At 40.0% G+C, this 19,803-nt stretch overlaps 2 protein-coding genes and 2 long non-coding RNA genes across 5 annotated transcripts; 2 read left to right on the top strand and 2 right to left on the bottom strand.

The window, feature by feature from the left end:
- The first annotated feature begins 1,041 nt into the window (after positions 1-1,041).
- LOC104942600 (uncharacterized) lies at positions 1,042-7,061 on the top strand. 2 transcript variants are annotated; one of them, XR_798031.1, is made up of 3 exons: positions 1,042-1,152; positions 5,680-5,960; positions 6,084-7,061. It is a non-coding gene; the product is annotated as an uncharacterized lncRNA (long non-coding RNA). The 2 variants fall into 2 exon arrangements; XR_798030.1 differs by having other exon boundaries at positions 5,680-7,061.
- LOC104942601 (uncharacterized) lies at positions 4,166-8,497 on the bottom strand. The gene is made up of 3 exons (XM_010767843.1): positions 8,275-8,497; positions 6,455-6,951; positions 4,166-6,324 (listed from the first exon to the last, which is right to left on the bottom strand). The coding sequence occupies exons 1-3, from the start codon at positions 8,380-8,382 to the stop codon at positions 5,634-5,636; spliced, it is 1,296 nt and encodes a 431-aa protein (XP_010766145.1). The 5' UTR covers positions 8,383-8,497; the 3' UTR covers positions 4,166-5,633.
- A 48-nt stretch (positions 8,498-8,545) lies between these two features.
- On the top strand, positions 8,546-16,508 carry LOC104942598 (uncharacterized). The gene is made up of 3 exons (XR_798029.1): positions 8,546-8,731; positions 9,336-9,453; positions 15,238-16,508. It is a non-coding gene; the product is annotated as an uncharacterized lncRNA (long non-coding RNA).
- On the bottom strand, positions 10,580-16,601 carry rpz (rapunzel). Its single transcript, XM_010767842.1, has 3 exons — positions 16,524-16,601; positions 13,815-13,902; positions 10,580-13,008 (listed from the first exon to the last, which is right to left on the bottom strand). Exon 3 carries the CDS (start codon positions 12,956-12,958, stop codon positions 12,275-12,277), a length of 684 nt encoding a protein of 227 aa, XP_010766144.1. The 5' UTR covers positions 12,959-13,008; positions 13,815-13,902; positions 16,524-16,601; the 3' UTR covers positions 10,580-12,274.
- Between the last annotated feature and the right edge of the window lie 3,202 nt (positions 16,602-19,803).

The raw sequence follows: 19,803 nt of genomic DNA, 5'->3' as shown, positions 1-19,803 counted from the left end.
ATCTCATGCTGTGTGTGTGTGTGTGTGTGTGTGTGTGTGGGGGGGGTCTGAGTGAGACAAAACAGGGCCTTGCAGCCCTGAGCCAGACGGTGATGGTATCAGAGGAGAAAGGAAACTGCTGGAAAACATGAGGGAAAGTTTAAGGCGCTGCAGATGGCCAAGACACGTGTTTACCACTCGGTGGATTTCCACTTAAAAGCTTCACTGACGGATGGATTTCCAAGACATTGTATTCAGTATGTATTCAGACACATGAAGGTCCTACATGGAAGTTACACTAAAAACGTAGATATTAAAAGTAGCAGTACAACATATTCTGCTACATGTCAAGTCTTTCACTCACTTTTAAAGTGTATACCAGTTTAAAATCTACACTAAAGTAAGCACAAAATAGTTTCCATTTTGAAGCACCAAAAGTAAAATGAGTCATTATGCAGAATGGCCAGTTTCATAATAATTATTTATATTATATGAAAGCCAAAGTTTAGTGTTGCAGCTGGTAAAGGTGGTGCTGATTTAAAACTGTATTCCCACTAGGACAACCCATGCAAAACTTGATGGTAAATGTACTCCATGTGAGAACTTCATGTAACAGGAAGAGTACAATTGAATAAGTATAATATTTTCAACCTGGGAAATTATCAAAATAAGCAATATTAAAAAGTGCTTATTATGTAACATGCCCTTTAAAGCTCTTTTTTTATTAAAATAAAACATTCTGTCGTACAAAAATACAAATGTATTCCTCTGGGAGGCCCCTGAAATCATGTCACCTTTTCTGAAAAAGGCTTCCATCTTCCACCAGTTTTTAATATATAATTAGGCTTTAAATGCAAACTTTCCTTATTTCTTATATCGTATATTGCAACTGTGTGGTACTTAAATGTTAGTGGACATTTTTTGGGGGTGCTTTTATTTTGAAATGTCTTTGGGGGTGCTGCTTCCTTTAGAGGTTGACCTTCTAAAACCAATCTGATTGTATAATTGACAAACATTCAGCCATTTTGTTTTGTATAAAAGAGTGTTTTTAGTTTTTTTTACACTGTCTCTAAAACGCAATGAACTGAGCTCTGTCATGGTTGAAGTAGCAAGAAACCACTCTGTAAAGTGTCCTTGTCTGACCATGGAAACACCTGGTTGCATCTTAAAAAGGTAAAACAATCATTCAAACAATTCAGAAAGCACAGCTACTTGCTTCTACGTTTTGTTATTATTTCAAAACTGTTAGACCACATCTGATTTTCATTGAGATAATGTCAGCTTTAAAATAGTTTTATTGTATGATTTGACTGTATTATGCCTGACTAAAATGCACAAAGTTAGTAGTTGATAGTAGTTGATAGAACAAGAGGGGAAGTAAACAAATACTTTTACTGAAGAACTGAACCTAACTTCAATTTGGGGGTACTTGTACTTTACTTGGGTGTTTCAATAGTATGCTACTTCTACTCTTTTAAATTTGAATATCATACTTGTTTTTAGACAATAGGTGGTTTTACAGGAAAGTGCAGCACAACACCGTGGGAGGACTGTTCAGGGAGTAGACACCTTTTCTACTTTTCGGTCCTGCATTTCTGAGTAATTGTGAAGAGATTATTAATTGTGCTCACTCATATATTCTCAGTTCCTACATTTAAATATTTCAATGCCATACATGAGGGGGTCCCAGGTATCTTTTAAGGGGTCTTTACAGTTAGGGAACCTCTGCTGCAGTCTGTTGTCAGGCAGGATCGTCAGTCCTGATTCCTGGGCTCAGACTTGCAGCGAGTGTGTCACTGAACAAATGTTTTAATGCTTTTTATTGGATTAGTGGGCTCAAAGAGCAGCAGGCTGGTCGATGGTCCACTCCGACTGATGGGTAATAGCATTATCCTGCATGGGCCTGTGGATTGGCAGACAGGCGGACAGAGCTATCCTATCATTGATCGGCTCTCCCCTCCAGGGCCACTCTGATGCTAGCCTCCATCCAGGGTTTCATTTGTTTATGAAATATTGATATTGGCTTTCTATCGCCTCTTGGAGATGGGGAGATTCCGCTTGATGGAAATTAAAGCGTTTAGACATGTTGGAAAAAGGTTTTGTGAACTGAAAGTACTTTTTTCTCTGGCAGAGACGTAATCGGTATATTAATTCCAGAATTACACCATGAAGGCTTTTTCTTTTTGTGCCATATTTCCTTCTTTAAAAGAATGAAAGTCCCTGCAGATAAAAGGGAAACACCTCTGCTTCCTTGTACGTTTTTCGTTAAATCGTAAAGCTCAGCAGTTTCGTGTTACACTGCGATCACTTTACTTTTTAACCGTGTATTGAACCCTTAAAGGAGAGGTAATCCTTTAAACTTCAACACTTTAAACAACCCAAGGCAATGCAGACTTTTATATTCTAATTACTGATCCAGGCAGAAGTACTCATGCTTATCATCAAATACTCAATGCTTACCAACAAGGCCCACAGCAATATTTCAAACATAATGGCTTTTAGATCTGCATGTTGATAGCGCCCTCTGTATGCAAACCACCCCTGTTACCAGTCCCTCACCAGATCTCCCTTTTATTTAGAAAAGCTTTCTTTAACCTTCCCTCAACCACAAAACAATCTAACTCTGGCTCCTGCAGCGCGAGATGGATGCAGTCGATCTTGTCAGTAAACCGATGCTTTAGTCTTCCCTTAATGACAGTCAGGATTGACGGGCTACCACAGCCAAAGCCTTTTATGCAGGGGAAGAGCCTCTTGGATCAATAGTTGTTACCTAGGCAAAGCCCACACAACCACTAATGAATCCAGTGGCTTACAGAACAGGCTGCTCTACACAGGAGACAAAGCTTGGACATATTTATCACTTTTTGTGGTAATGTGGTAATATGCATCCGAATATACCCTCCACGTTGGATTGAAAGAAACAAAATGAAGAGATTAGTGTGCGTTTTATTAAAATAAATTGTAAATAGAGAGGTGAACAGACCTGTCATGACACTAGAGAGTTTTGTTTGTTGTGTTGTGTTGCAACATGTCAGTGGTCTGTGCTCTGGGACTGGTTCTGTTGTGTTTGAGTCGTCGCTGTCTGGCACACTCATCCGTCTGTCTGCTCCACTTTTTCAGTTTTTAAGCGTAGGTTTAAAGTACTGATAAATCAAAGGTGGATGTTAGTCACCTGTCTGGGATTTCTAATTATAAAAAGGCTTTGTGCCAACAAGGTAGCAGGTGCAGTGCTGTGTGTTACACTCCACGAGTATTTAGACAGTGACGCATTTTGCTTTGTTTTGGTTTTGTACTCCAGCATATTTGATTTGGATTAAATAATGATGAGTGACAAAAACTCTAGTCAGGTGTCAAGAGTTGTTTTTTTCAGGATGTTTACAACAATGTTTAACTCGTACCACTTTAATACAGTTCGCCTATTTGTTTATGACAATGCTGGAGACCAATAACAACAAATTATATATAATTTCTGGAAGGTTTTCCAGCTTGAGTTTGAAATTGTCCCCTTGTGAAATCTTTGAAAAAACAAAGAATTGACCATTGTACCAGGGGTTTGAATTTTTGGCAATTTGTTGTGTTTTACTTCATTTCGTTTGTATACAATTTAAGAAAGAATATAACATTACTAATATTTAGGAATGCTTATAATCAGATTGAATTACATAGTCTACGAATCAAAAATCTAACTGATCATCTTGTGTCTTTCCTATCCACAACACCCTTGTCTTCCCACTAGCAGCTGATTTCCACTGCAGACATAGAAACCTCTCAGATGAGCCGACACACTTCCTCCTGCACTGTGCTGTGTATTACAGATAACACTTGATGGATTTTGACAGGCTGGATTCACAAGCAGCTAGAGACCCTCCAGATCCACAGAGATATGAAATGATGGCCGTCTCTACTGGCCCTGCACCTACCAGGCATTGTGACAGATACCATCCTGCTAAGCCCAGCACTTTGCTGCTCGTCTGCAGGATATTAGCTCCGCCAAAGGTTATTCATAGACTATCAAACCAGAGCTGCGGTCAGGAAATGCTGACTTGCGTGTAAATATCAATTAAATTAGTCGGAGTGCCTGTTGCTGAGGGTGCACTTCCTCATTTTACTGGCCACAGCCGCTAACAGTGCCGCGTAAATCACATCTGTACAAGAAATAAGAGGCATTTATTAGATTATACGTGTTTACACATTCATTTATTATGCGTTTGGTCATTACTGGACATATGGCAGAGAAAGATTATGGTAAACATTGATCATGCGCTGATTTTATTGACATATCGTTTGAATAATGAAGCTGATGTGGTAGTAAGTAATAATACATGACATTTTTATATTAATAAATACTTTGTTGTGATAGATTTCTCTTTTCTGAGAAAATCCTTTGGTGCACAATTAAGTCACTGACAAAAGTCACAGTGGTTTGATGAAATAATCAAAAGATGTGAGTTGTTAGTACAAAATAAATCATAAAAAACATCCACATTTGGCAGAGGATTGAAAACAACAAATCATTTATAATTTAACACCAAATGTTACAAAAATGAAAAGCACAAATGGAGAATCTTGCAGAGGAAATCACTTCTTATCCCTTGCACAACCTGAGGCACAGCATTGGTAACCAGTGAGTTCTGGTTGTTTTGGTTGGAGGGGTTTGAATGTGTTTAAAACACAAGGCACATTGTGGATTCTCCGGTGCCAAACTCCAAGCCTCTTGTTTTTCACGCCTGAAAAAGTAACCTCTGCCCCCCCCAACCCCCCCCTCTTTCAGAGTTATGTAGGCCAGCTTGCTCAGCAGAGACAAAATGGGAGCACAGCTCTGTAGATGCAGCCTCAGCAAAACCATCCCTTTAAAGCTGTAGGTGCAGGAGCCATTTCTCATGGGAGACTGGATTATTACCGTATGCAGCTGAGGTAAAAGCATAGACACTCTCCATTATTATTTAAGTGGTTAGTGACTAATAATTTACAGATTGATACAAAGCAACACAGCTCAAACATGCAAGCAGTTCATATTCAAACAGCTACAATATAAAATAAATTAACATCAAATGTCTTTATTTTAAATATCTACTGTATAAAGAGTTGACGCAACCCAAAAAGCTAATGAAATTGCTTTTGTGATTAAATGAAATCGTTTCTGATAGGGAACCAGTGCATGTTTTACCCAATTTAAAATCAACACACTGCATTGATCTGATGGGAATCATTCTTATGAGTGTTTGGAAACATAAGGATATGTGGTGCTCAGAATTCAGTCAACAGTCAGATACAACTGAATAAAGGTGAAATTATTGACATCTATAAAAGTTCCAAAGAGAAAGGTATGTATGTGTACACCTGGTCAATACAATTTTATTCATGACTGTATCAAGTAGGGGTGTCTTAATGCAATATACTGTATATGTATCGATAACTGTGATATTTCAAAAATTAAATATTGATATTCTGTTAACAATACACTTATAATACAGAATGTTGTGTATGTAAATACTCAAATCTTAAATCATTTTTAAGTTTGTCTCCCTGCTATACACACAAATAAGTGTAATTTAATTGGCAACATAATTGCTTTTCCCCCCAAACATATCTACCTATATATGTTTTGCCATAATAATCATCTGTATAACCATACATCTTTACACCTGTCTGCTTCACTCTGAGTGCACACACACTGCCACATTCTTGTGTCTCTCCCAGTAGTGACAGTCTTCCGGAAAGCTCCACGCAGCTGCAGACTCCTTGTGGCGACTGACGGCGTGAACAACAAACCCACACAGCTGCTTCTCCAACACCTCCACCACGGCCGGGGCGTTCCCCTTCTTCCCCTGGCCCTCCATCGCCTGCTGGATGCAGCCCTGAGGCACCGGCTGTGGTTTGGTGCTGTACGACACCACCAGGTTGATGTTGTTCACCTGCAGCACCTCGAACCAGTTCTTCCCCGCCACGTGGTGGAAATGCTCCCCTGCTCTCCAGTTCCGGTAGGTGCTTCCTGAGTGGTTGATGAGCCGCACCGACCAGCTAACCCAATCATACTTCTTCACCAAGAACTCCAGAAGCTGCTGAGTTGTATCTTGCAGATTATCGCCTTCCTTTTCTTGCAGGAGGTGTTTGGCATCTAGTTTTGCTTGCTCTGGGAAAGCAGCGATGCACGACTCGATGGTGGTCTTCATCCTGGACTCTACTTCTTCAATTTTGCTGCTCCACTCTTGGATTTTGTCATCTTCTTCATCTTGGCGCTGGGTTAAGGCACAGTGGCCCAGCAGAGCAATCAGGCCCAGACAGAAGAGCTCCTTCATCCGGACACAGAAATCTTCCAGGAGACGACGGTTCCTCGCTACATACCTGGAAAACAAAAGAACTATGTATGTCATATAGTGCTCCAACCAGAGAAACCTGCAGTGTTGTTGACAAAGACATAGGAGAACCAAAGAACTGCAATTAATGAAAAACAGGATCAAATATAACAACGTACCTTTCCACTAACTCTAAAACGGACTCTCCAAAGCTGTTTGTCCCCATCAGAGCATCATACAGCACAAACAGGTTCTTCTCTCCTCCGGTTTTGGCAAAGTGCTCCACAAACAGTCTGGTCTTCACCTCCCTGAACTGCGGTTTTGCCTCCAAGATGTCCATATACTTCCGAAACTGGTTCCTAATGTTCTCCTCCACAGAGAAGTACTGGGAATCCAGTCTCCCCTTCTTGATCTCGCAGTCGATGTCTTCCAGTTGTGTGGAGAGCACGTCAAGCTTGTTCCTCACCGCCAGGAACTGCTCCTTGACGTAGAAGACCTCTTTGCTGAGGACATTGTCTAAGGCCAGGCGGAGGACGGGAGCGGCGGCCTCACAGAGCGGGAAGAGCTCGCCCACAGCGCTGGCCAACACCTCGGACCCCTTCTCAAACATGTCCATCACCGCCTCGATGGCCTCCTTTTTCTGGGCTACAGCCCTCTCAAGTGGACTGCTCATGGTCTGAGACACAGAAGGAACAACATCTGGTGTCAAACATAGAAGAAGGATGTGATAACATTTGAGTCTTGTTCTGTTTATTCATGAATAAAAGACAGTTTTTTTTGCGAGCAGTTAAATGCAAGAAGTGTTTTCCCTTTAAAAACCTCAGATTGTTTTTTATCTAATAACTGCTACTGTAGCTGTACCTCTTCTAGCCTCTATTTCACCAAAAGAAAGCAAAGTTCAAATATGATGGCCAAATAAACAACACTATAATTGTGTAACAGAACAACTTACTAAAAGTAAATACCAAATAGAAGAGAAGTTAAATGATTTTCAAAGAGTGTTGATCTCATTTTCCTCTGGAGATAATTTCCCTTAAAGCACACGGTAGTATGAAGAAGCTTTCCTCTTTATTACAAAAGTTATAAAATACATTGATGAACAATTATTCCATTATTTCAGAGCTGAAATAATTAGTCAATTTGTCAACAGTGCTTGCTGCTCCTCTAATGAGAGGATTAACTGTTTTTCTTTGTCTTATTTGATGATCTTTGACTATTTTTGGACATTTCAAACAATTGGCAAATAACAATAAAATAGAACTTAACGCAGCCATGGAATATGTTTACTCAAAGTTGTCAAAAATATCTGTTTTTGTTCCTTTGGGAGTTGATATGAAGGTGAATAATGTCCGGCTCAAATGGAGAAGATTTCAAGCATAAACATATCTTTGCCTTGGCCCTGTCAGTTGTGACAAGGAGATTCATATTCTAAACCTCCCCACCCAGAAGATTGCAGGTAATGATGTCATATAAACAAAATGGGGGCCTGGATGAGAAAATGACATACATGCCCTTGTCTGCGTGTGTCTCATTTCAGAGTAGAGCAAGGCCAAACCATAGTTTGAATCCCCTTTCATCCTCCATGCTACCTGACATCCATAAATGACCTCCTCTCTGTGCAGATGTTTGTCTGAGGATGAACTCCAGATGCTGCGTCACCCAACTCCTCAACAGATGATCATCAATTGCGTTCATTTGTTTAAAAACAACACCATACCTCTCTTATGTTATATTTAAGAGTAACAAATAACGGCCACTGGAAATCCTTTAGTTGGTTAAAAAAAAGTGTGCATTATAAAGAAAATTGTAAAAAAGGTTTGTCATGTGTCCAAACGGCACCCTGTTTAACTGTCATGCGCACCCAAAGAAATGCGCAACTGCAGGTCTTTTTACGCACAAATCCCCTGAGCAGATCGGGCACACCTTAGAGCATATTTACCCCTTAGATGGAAGATAAGGACATTCATCACATTCCTATAATAAGAGCGTTGTTCTGTACCTGAACGAAACGGCTCTGCTGCTCCTTCACGCCTGATGAGCAATAACAGCTGCAAATAAGTCGGTTTTTTTTTCTCCAAGTCTGAAAAAATTCCCACGGTTCTCTCATCCACTGTGGAGCTGAACAGGGCTCCAAAAACAGGATCCAGAGAGGAAGACGAAATGCGCACTGAATATCTGCAAAGGAGAGAGAGAAAAAGGAGAGAGAGAGACAGGCGCAAACTGCAAGAGGTGAAATATGTGGTCGGTTCCATTTTCCTCTCAGTCTCCATGTCAGCACGAAAGGAGGATCATGTCTCCTCTCAACATCAGAAGTAAATATGTTTTGCTTTTCATCATTTCCCAAAAAAATTCGACGGATTTTGCCTAAGGTCTTTTGCGCTTTTGGTGCAAATGTCTCATTCCCATTATGTGCCTTAGCTGTTGTTCCATCCACGTAGAAAGGATCCCAACTTGAGGTAAGAGATCGAGAAACTATTGTTATATTTGTCTTTTCAGTGTTCAAATACGGTGATTTGATGTATTTATTTGTTTTATCATTACAATGACTGCATCTAAAATAATACATGGATGTGCTCACAGAGCTGTGGCGTGAAATACACGTTTGAATTCAGAATATGTTATATCATATTAATATAAATGTTAATGTGCAGGGATGTTTCAACCACACAGTGTTTATTTATAACTACAGATGTGTGCCACCTCTCCACCCAGATTTGGAATACAATACATATATTATGTCAGGGTCAATAATGTTCACTAATGCAATCGATCATGTTAAATTCAAATCGCAGTTAAAAACGATGTGAGTATTTGTATGTATTAGTCAAAGGACTTTATGAGGATTAGCCTGCATAAAACCTCACATCCCCTCATCTGAGCGCACACGACGCACCCTTTGAGAGCCTTATCTGAACCTCCCTTAAAAAGAAAAATCATTACGCAAATCGTTTCTCCTCCAAACCACGAAGAGACTCACGTCATCTATGATGGTGTCTTTTAGAATCATGCGCTACACTTTACTCTTGATTTTTTTTAATAATAAACAATTGTTTTCTTCAGATATAAATGGATTATCCGAAACGAGCTCGTGTCAGGGAGAGAAAACTGAGCTCCATCACATGGTAGACGACGTGCTCTGGTGGCTTCAGAGACACTCATCACTCAGTCTGTGGGGCAGGTAAGCACCTTAAATCTTTGTTTCTCAGTAATCTGCATTTCCAACGCCTGCAATGCACATTGTCTCGTTTCGGTTCCCCAACTCTAAGCTGTTAGTCAAACCTGTTCAGCTGGAAAAAGATGAGGGCCATTCCAGGGGCATTATCCTATAGGCCATGTATTACTTCACCTGAAGCAAAGGCTTAGCCCCCCCTTTGAGCCTTCTCATCAAATAGTTCTGATTGTATTATAGTGTGGACCTTAAGAAGGACGTAGGCTTTAATAGCTTGTCCGTTCTGAGACGCAGGTGTGATGCTTCAGTCCCTAGGGCCCTCGGGGAGTTCTGTGGAAACAGGTGTAATGGTGGAGCAAGCGAAGTACTCACGCCCTCTTGTGTGCACATCAGCAAACTGCACTTTAACCTCCCTTCTTAGACATCAGAATCAGAATACCTTTATTCGTCCAACAGAGGGGACATTTACAAGCAGAAATTGTATCTAAAATGATATACACTTAATATCAATGAAGGTTTCTGATTTTCCAGAAACCAGCGACACTAGAATTTGGGCAAATAGTATAATATACAAGATCCTTAAAATGTTTACATTGAGAGGAAAACACGTTTCAATGAAAGCGAATTAAACTAAAACAAATTACCCCAAAAACCTAGTTTTGTAGGTTTATAACAATTGTTTGGCATTTAAATACAATATCCTCTATTTTAATTTCACTGTTTGGGTTTTCTCCATTATGTGTTTTCTTGTCAGTGGAGAGTACTATTTAAGATTAACGCTTTTTTAGTCGTAGAGGTTTATACTTGTTAGGGGGTGTGTACATTTCTGACGAAAAAAGGCCGATATTTAATGTTTATATTTCATTACATTTCCTATTGAAAAACGAGGAAATTCTGTACACAATAGCTATAAAATACTTTTTTTCCTACCCATACTTGTAACATATCTTTGGTCCTTTTTGATGTTTTTGAGCAATTCATTGGAATTACATTTAGTTAAATATACTATATGACTAAATACAAATAGCCATCCAAAAATGATGTATAATATTTGACTCTCAGCCGGCGTTTCAGTTAATCCCAGGATGGGATGGGGTTGAGGTCAGGTCTTAAATGATTGACAACTCCATATCAGTAATATTCACTCATGTTTATTTATAGTGGTACATATACAACCAGACATCAAAGATTCATAACAAAAAAAAGGCAACATATTCACATGGCATTTCAAAAAAGCCTTGAGGTTCTCATAATATTCCTCCATATCGACAGCATTCTGACTGAGTTCACGTAGCGTAAACTGAATCTGTTGTAACAATAAGAGAGTTGGCGCAAAGCCACAGAACGATAAACCACTTAGGAGTTATGTGTTGAGGGGATGAGAGTAAAAAGGACTAGAAATGTGTAAAGTATGAAAAACGTAGGGGAAGTAAGGACATGATGATCATCAGATATTATGTTTCACATGTTTAGTTGACCCACCTGGTACTATTGATAACACCCGTTGCTAAAACAAACAAAGAAAATAGACAAACACTTACAAAAAGGACTTTAACCACGACTTTGACATTATGCACTGTAGTGTATAAACCATTCCGAACAGTGTTGCACACTGATAGTTAAATGATTAAGATAAAAAAAAACTAAATAATACAAAACTTGCACATTTAGGCACGTTGGTCAGATGAGGAATTAAATAAGAGAAAATTACTTTTAACTTTTGTATAAAATAAAAAATGCCTCAAATAATGGATATTCAATCTTATATAGGGTCTATTTGGCTCTACAGCAAAAAATAACCAATTTATAATTGCATCTATATATTAAAACCCACTTGGTGCACCTCTTGCACGTTATGGATAATTAAAGAGTGGAAGGATTCATCCAGTTATATTACACTTTCCTTAAATAGCACATTTAGAAAGTAAATGATCTGTTTATGAATATAAATCAATGAAGGAGAGTGACGGCATGCATTGTGTATACTGAACTCCATGCATGGAAAACTAACAATCTGTGGCACATGTTTAGTTAATTAAATCATTTATAGTGCGTGATAATGATTATATGATTTCTTATCTGGTACATTCATAGCTCTGGAAACTTTGATATTTGTTCCATGTTTTGGTTTGTTTGCTCTTTCTGTTATAACTTGATTGATAGCTCAACCTGTTGAGTTGTTCGACATCTGCATAAAGATGATGTAGCCTTATAGCTTGGAGGATCTCACGAGGCCCTCTAGTGGAGTAACATTGCACTGAAGCTTGTTTCCTGTTCCTCTTTAAACTTGCGTGGCCAGCTCGTTGTCAATGCCAACCAACTTGTAGTGTAATACAAAAGAAAGTGCATAATGCGGGGGACGCTTTGCAATATCACAAACTGGATCTACATACATTTATGTTAAAGACTGAGTTACAGATGTCTGTGATATCTTGCGTGATATAAAGCCTGTTATGTCACTACATTGCTTTCAGAGTAGATTTATGATTAATGATAATGCTCCCATGTCCTATTTGTCTTAGTGTTCTCAATCAATTCAAACCACTGTAGTGCTTTCTGAATTCATCACATCACTTTTTTATATAGCAAATGTAGTGACATAATTTAGAGTTCTTTACCTTGGACAGAACATACATGCCTGTGGCTCAAAGAGCAACGTTTGGAGGAAAGAATGAGGCATGTTGCTGCTTTTTATCACTGGGCTATCAAGCAGTGAACAGAGATGTTATGAAAAGTGCTTACTGGGAGAGAAAAAGCTAAGAGGACGGAGTTACAGAGGGAATGTGGACATGCGAGTCCTGAATATGAAGGAAAAGCAGCTCCCTCTTCTTCATTTGCACCTGCGAAGCGCCTCCTGCATCTTCTCTTGCACGTGCTCCATCTTCTCGGCCCACTCCTCGGTCAGGCCCTCCTCGTCGTCTCCGATGACGGCGGCGTATCCCATGAGGGCGATGAGGCCGATGCAGAACAGATATGTGAGGCGTGTGCAGAGGCGCTCCATGGTGCGGCGGTCGCCCTGCGAGTGCTTCAGGTACACCTCCAGGATGGGTCTGCTGAAGAGCTTGGGTTTGCCCACCACGCCGTCGTACAGCGTGTGCAGGTTCTGGTCTCCCAGGTCATTGGAATAGCTGTCTTCGAAGTCGCCCTTCTTGCGTTCGCAGTGCTCCGGCCGCGCCTCCACCATCTCCATGAACTTCCTGAACTGGTTCTTCAGGTTCTCCTCCACGCGGCAGTACTGGCCGTCCAGCGTTTCTTTCTTGATCTGAACCAGCGTGTTGCGGTTCATCTGAGAGAGCTCGTCCAGCGCTCGGTTGACTGAGCCAAACTCACGCTTCAGGGTGCGGATGTCCTCGTCGTCGACGTGGTGCAGCACCACCCGGATCAGGGAACCTGCCACGCCAAAAATGGGGTTGACCACAGCTGCTGCTGAGGAGATGGTGGCCACACACTGGAGCACTTTGACCAGGCCCTGTTTCAGCTTAGCCCGGTCCTCAAGGATCTCCTCTTCCATCATGATGCTCCCGCGCTGCAGATGTTGAGGTCACTGCGTGCAGATGTGGATGTCTGTGGAGAATATGGGAGAAAAAACATCACAGTTTACTATTACTGATGGTTTTAGGATGCTACAGCCACAGTCATCAAAAGAAGGCTTTTTGTTGTTTATGGGACATAAAGCATCATATTTAAGAGCCATCCTATACATTTTTTACACGAGCTGTTAAGGCCCGTCCACACGGCAGCGTCATATGCTTCAACGGAGACGCTTCCCATTCACTTTGAATGGGGTTACGTTTTGCCAAACTGCATTGTGGTTCCGTCGCGTTGCTCGCTTCAAAAGTTGAGAAAAGTTTAACTTTTCAAGCGTTGACGGAAGGGCCAGCCAATTAAATCATATGCCAGTACAAGCTCTAGCCAATCAAACCGCGTGCTTGTGTGTCCGGGGCGGGAGATTAATGTGATTGGTTGTTGGTCGCCCACCGGCAAGCTTCAATGCACGCTGGTGTGGACGTACTGTTTATCAGTTCTTTATTCAGTTGCTTTGTTATTAACTGTGGATGTTGTGTTTGAAGGAAGTTTGTCTTTTTTTGGGAGATATGAATGTTTTGATCACAGTTTACAATAGTATTCTAATGATGATTCCAAATCTTTGACAATTGTATTTATCAGATTCATAGAAGAAAGCAAATTAACGCTTTATAATAATTAGTAACTGATTCTCGCAGTTCCTTTCAGACTGATATATTTTCATACTACTTAGACAGATGCATAGTTAATACGAATCTCACAGCAGTTTGACATGATATTCCACCATGGAAAACAAATGATATTGTAAAAAGTCTGATTTGTAACAGTTGAAGAGAGCATCTTACATCAGATTTCCTCTGCTCAGCTAGCACCAGATTCTGGTCCTGCAGTTGCTACAGTAAGAAGGGACACCGGTCCTTATGAGGGTGATTCCTGAAACAAAAGACAGACAAAGATTCACATGATTCAAATATTCCCAACACATTGGATTTTGGCTCATTGTGTCTCTATGAAACCAGGAAGTGAACAGATTATTCTCCCTTGCTGGTTGCAGCTTTCAGCAGTGAAGGAGTTAACAGCCTCTCCTGTGTGACGGAGCTTTATTCAGCACTCCAGCCTTTCAGCACCAGGCTGCTCTCTGTGTGTTCCTATGGGCTGAGCTGATAGCTCCTCAGCAGCAGGAGCGAGCTAAAGGAGTGACGGCATGTTAAGTTGCTAGCAGCAGCTAATGGGCGGGACAGAGAGCTGCAGCAGTACACTGGAGAAACAAATATGCTACAGCTGACTGAGCTGTAAGACTTGTTTATTACCTCACAATAGATACTGTACAGAAAAGGTACATGATTACAAGCAGGTTAAGAGGAGGGATTTGGATGTTTAAAGTCAACTGTATGTGAGCTGCTGAAGGCTACAAGAGGGAGCAGTACAATCTATTGTTGACACTTGTGTTTGTAAAAACAGCATTATACAGGGGTATTTCACTACAAACACAAGCACAGTGACATCAGCTACTGAGGTAAATGTGGTTCATGGACTCAGAGCACTGAAAAAGAAAAGAGTGCTTGTGTGAAGCACTCTGTTATCTTACACTTCAGAAATGGCTCGGCTGTGTGCTCTGGTACTACAGACACATACCACTGTGAGATAACAAAATACTCACAAAGATACTAAAAACACAGAGGATGACCACAAGGCTGAGCATGTTCAAACATGACCAGAGACTGAAATGAGGAGACAGGTGTGAGTTTCTGTTTTGTTTTTACAGAATCTATTTTTAAAATACCCATGTCAACCAGAGAGGGCAGTCATTTACCTATAACGACCAAACAGCCATAATGTCCGCCCTCTGATTTCAGCACCATCACTGTGGACTGAAAGAAGTGACGCTCAGGAGCAGGATTTAACCCTTTAGATTCTGATTGACTCAAAATGTTGTGTTTAAATGCACAAATCCAACAAAAGAATAGGCATATGTTGGTCTTATTCAAACCCTGGGGTTGACTACACATAAGTAATGTTATAAAATGTTGTAAGATGCTTCTTAAAATAAAACTAGTGCTCAATATTGTCCTATCATAAACTCGGTCTCAGTATTTGTGCTAAAAGACATCTGCTCTGCCCATAATATGCCTTTTTGTTTTGCTTTTTCCCATTATGACTGCGGATAAAATGTGTTTGCTTAGTAATTGACAATTCAAAACCAAAAAATGATCAACAAATGTTTACTTCAATGTGTTTTACTTCTATTATGTGTCCTTGTTTTCACAGAGGATGCTTTCAAAACAGAAACCACTCCATGTCTCACCAGATGACGGCAGACTGCAGGAGGAGATGCAGGTAATGAAAGGGTTAATTACAGTTAATTTGACACAAATACCCATTTAAAAATCTTATATTTAATGGTGATATTTTTTCACAGTACTGGTTATTATATTCGATACATCTATAAATCTATAACAAGTTGAAGCTTTTGGTGACTTGGACAGCTTCCTGCAGCTTCATAATAATCTGCATTACAGAATTAACCCTTTGTGCAAAATAAATGATGTTTAAATGTAATCATCACCTTCAAAGACATGTCTTAACGAGTGAGCTTGATTCATTTGTGCCATTTTTTTTATTAATCTGAAGACAGTTAAGGATTCATGTTTAATCATATTGGTTTTGTAATTAAGTAAGATAATATTAATAAAGGCTAAATAACAAAATACATGTCTTCGTGGGTTACCCAATCACTGATCTGCAGCAACATGGCCTTTAGTGAATTCACTTTCACATCACACCCACATGCATTAGGAAAGTCTTGGCTCAAAATGTTGCATGATTTCAACATGTGTGTGTCTCTATGCTTAAACCACCCATAAGAAAATATAAATGTACAGTTATATTGGGAGAAACATTTGACTTAGTGTAAATAAAACAGAGTCTGTCTAATCAGGAAGTGGCAGGCAGCTCTCACCTGCAGTGGAGTGGCCATCTTGAATGTTTTCTAAGATAGCAGCAATGCTAGGCTAATCCACATTTAGACATTATATTCTTTTTAAATGATTCCCAAAGTGCGTATTTTATGTTTTCATGACTTATTTGAATGATTTCCTCACACTTCTTCATGTTAAATTACAGTTTGCTCTCTTTTTACAGATCACAGCATGTTTGGCAGCTGGGACACTTTTACTAAGGAAGTGTACACCCTTGAGGCTGCTGCAGTTTAAACAATAACTATATTAATGAGACTAACATACAACAATGAAGTATCTTCCGGAGTTCTTCTGTTTCGTGAGTACTAAAACAAATAAAACAGCCTCTCTCCTAACAGCTCAGGCCCAGGCAGCTGCCTTCCTGCCCAGCTATGGCTCCCCCTAGCCGTGCCTCCATGTTTCCTTGTTAATGCACACCATAATGCCCTGACCCACCCTGATCTATTACACAGCAAATACACCAAAATATACCTGAAAACCTCACTTTCTTCGTCTAAATGTGTAGTATATAGCCTCCATCTGCCTCTAAGCCAACATTGGGCAGCATTGGTAACAGCAGAAGAGAGGATTTCTTACCTTTTGAGAGTGGCTATGGTTATACCTCCCTCTCCAAAGTCTCTACTTCGACAGCCTCCTTCTTCTTCCCAGCAATCCCTGCAAAAAAGGACACTTCCATGTAAGTTGAACATGTAGGGGTGATCAAATTGAACTTGACTCATTTGTAAGAGCCCAGAAAGACCTCAAAACCCAAGAATGGCCATTTTGGAACCAAATAGAAATATTCTCTATATTTAAATTTTAAAATCGCATATTAATGGAATTAAACAGCAAAACCCACTCCTCAAATACACCATGTACCACCCCTATGTTTTCCACTTATTATGGTCCATCCAGTAGTCATACAGTTGATACTGAAGGGCGATTGTTAGTTGGTGCGCAGCTGAACTCTCAGGCGCATTTTGCTGCCTGTTGTGCGTTTGCCAAGCCCCAGAGCGTCTTGTAGAGCCTAGAAATAGACCATTGGTTGTATTTATGAATCAATTGGACCCTTTTCTTGTTAACTGGACCAAAAAAACTGGAAGAAAAATATTTTCATGAGTGTAGAATCCAACCAGCCAAAGGGAGCTCTTTGGATCCAAATGGACTTCTCCAAAAGTGCACAGGTGCCTCCAAAGGCACAGAGAGGCCTTCAAGGCTTCAGGAGGGGAAAAATGTAAGCTTGCCTGACTTAAAAGGTAATTATAACAACACTTTTCTTTAAATCTTACAAATTATATGAAAAAATCGAGAGCTACACTCAAATATTTTGGAATTTAAAGTCAATTTTAGAGTAAAATGTACCAAATGGTGCAGCTTGCACTACAGACGGTAGAGTAAATACTTTAACGTGTTTAAAGATTTGAATTACTTAAATATATTTGTGTTAATACTGGCAGTACTATAACATATCCTCAACAGTTGTAATTATGTTCTATTGGACCAACAGAAGCAACCAAAGAGTCAAAACCTGAGCTACAAACGCACCCATTCAATGCGCCAAAGTAGTCTGGTCCTTTATCCAAACCTGAACAAGCAGTAGTTCAGTCCTGCAGCATAAAAATAGTAAAAGCTCCAGAAAATCCAGTGGATGCTTGTGTGGGGGATGACGATGACGACGACGGTTGAAGCTGTTTTACCCTAAATAAACCTCTATGCAAATTATGTTGGCAGCTGCCAGCAAAGCGTTAAAGGACAATCCTGTTCCCCTCAGAGCCTGTGATGTCTGTGATGTTTACGTCGTGTATTACAACAACACGTAGTAGCCATACATATGATGGGCGTCTGCCTCGTTGCGTGTCCAGACCTGATATGAGCTTCCAGGTTAAAGACCCCGTGTCCCCTCTATCTCTTTCCCTGTGAGATGCCAAGCCTAAGGCAACCGCAACACAACAGAAGCACTGTCCTCGCTATTTGTAGTGGAAGACAAAATAGAAATGAAAGGCGAGTGAATTCCGTTAGAAATGACAAAGACCTTATTATCTGCTCAGAAACGACCGTCCACAACTCATGCTCGGATGTATTCTTGGTAAAAAAAAATAAAAAAAACAGGCGCATGTGTAGCCCATCAGTCAATACTCCCACAGCCGGAGCTCCAGCCGGACGCGCGCCTGTCCTCATTGTGCTTTTTGCCGCAGCAGCTGTCAAACAGATCATATTTCAAACTGAAGTGCGATGAATAACCTACTCACAGATCCTATATGGTGCTGTAATAACCGCCCTTGTGCAACATCAGCTGTGAGTCGGTCGGCGGTCAAAATGCGTAATGTTCAGGTTGGACAAACAGCTTCTGTTGCAAAACGATCTGTCTTTTTTTTCCAGCTGGTGGCAGGAGGAGCGCTTTGTTGACATCAATAACGATCTCTGCAGGCAGTGAGTATACACAGCACAGGAGAGAGGTGTGGGTACAAATACATCAAAATACTCATATTAACGTTAATTATATTGAAGGCCTATTTGGGTAAAATATATAGCACTGAGCATACTGTATTGTTGTAATTGAGATTAGAAAAGCCTAATATTGTCTGATTTAATTAAATGTGTGATTTGTGTGAATTTTAAAATAAAAATTAATATATGGAAATACTGTTTGTCTTTATTGTGCGGAATTTCCAGAAAAAGATACAGAGAAATCTTTATTTAAAGTGGACCTATCATGCTATATTTGAATAATGTAGTGTAGGACCATACCTATATAAGGTATATTTATACGTTTTATTTTTCAAAATACCAAACAGATCAGGCATTTTGTCCATTCCTCATTTCGCTCAATTTAACACTGCCTTTGCATGGGCTGATTCTGTGAGAACAGCACCATCTAGTGGCCTGGAATATGTACTACAGCGTCTCCAGCGCTTTCGAACGGCAATGTCCGTGGCTGTCTCCTCCTGATTGGTGGAGTTGGCCCAATAGCCGTAGCGCAACTTTTGTGACGTCATAGAAGTGTTCAAATCTGGATCAGTCTGTATCAGATCCGTTGCAGCCCCTTTTTAAGAGATTTGGGTATGGAGGAAAATAGAGAGGGTTGTGTTTTCTGACACTTGGTGAGTTCCCTGGAACACCGGGGACACTGATTCATGTATAAAAGACGTACAAAAGTGCATTTTGCATGATAGGTCACCTTTAACAAAAATAATAATAGTAATGAAAATAAGCCTACAAGTGTTCTGGGTAGCCTTATTGAGTAAGTGTAATCATGTCATTGTTTTTTATTTACAGGTTATCGACAATATATTTTGTTGCTACCCTTTTGCTAATCCCAGACTAAAGAATAAATAAGAATAGAAATCCTTCCGTCATAGAGAAAATAATTATATATATATGATCATATTTTTTAATTTAACAAAAGAAACAGTGGCATTATGTTAACAAACTGGTAATTAAAATTCTGAAAATGAATTAATATGTGGTTGTTATGATCAGGACTGGTTAAAAAATGTAGCTCAGTGAAATGTAATGATAATATTAATCTAAATTATTTTTGAGGTAGTTTCTTTAACGACGTTGTTGTCCTTTAATGACATCAGAGAAACGTCATTAAAGGGATGAAAATGGTTTTTTTTCACAACTCCCCTCCATCATCGGGTCTATTTTGACCAAGTAGAGATCGTGCATGACATTAAGGATTTTGGGCCATCTAAGCTAATTTACAGATGGCCCTGAGCCCATTAGAGATTGCCCTGAAAAATTTGTGCGGACGAAATGGCACAAAGGGTTTGGGGGGCCTCCCCCTAGAAAATTTAGATTTTTGCAGGTCTTAAATGCTGTCTGGTGCATTCTCTAGACGGAATTATAAGATGAACCAGCACAATATTATATT

This window comes from Notothenia coriiceps, unplaced genomic scaffold, assembly GCF_000735185.1.
Source record: "Notothenia coriiceps isolate Sejong01 unplaced genomic scaffold, NC01 NC01_scaffold00004796, whole genome shotgun sequence".
NCBI classification, from domain to species: domain Eukaryota; kingdom Metazoa; phylum Chordata; class Actinopteri; order Perciformes; family Nototheniidae; genus Notothenia; species Notothenia coriiceps.
The sequence above is the reverse complement of the archived record's forward strand: the minus strand, read 5'-3'. Positions and strand labels throughout refer to the sequence as shown.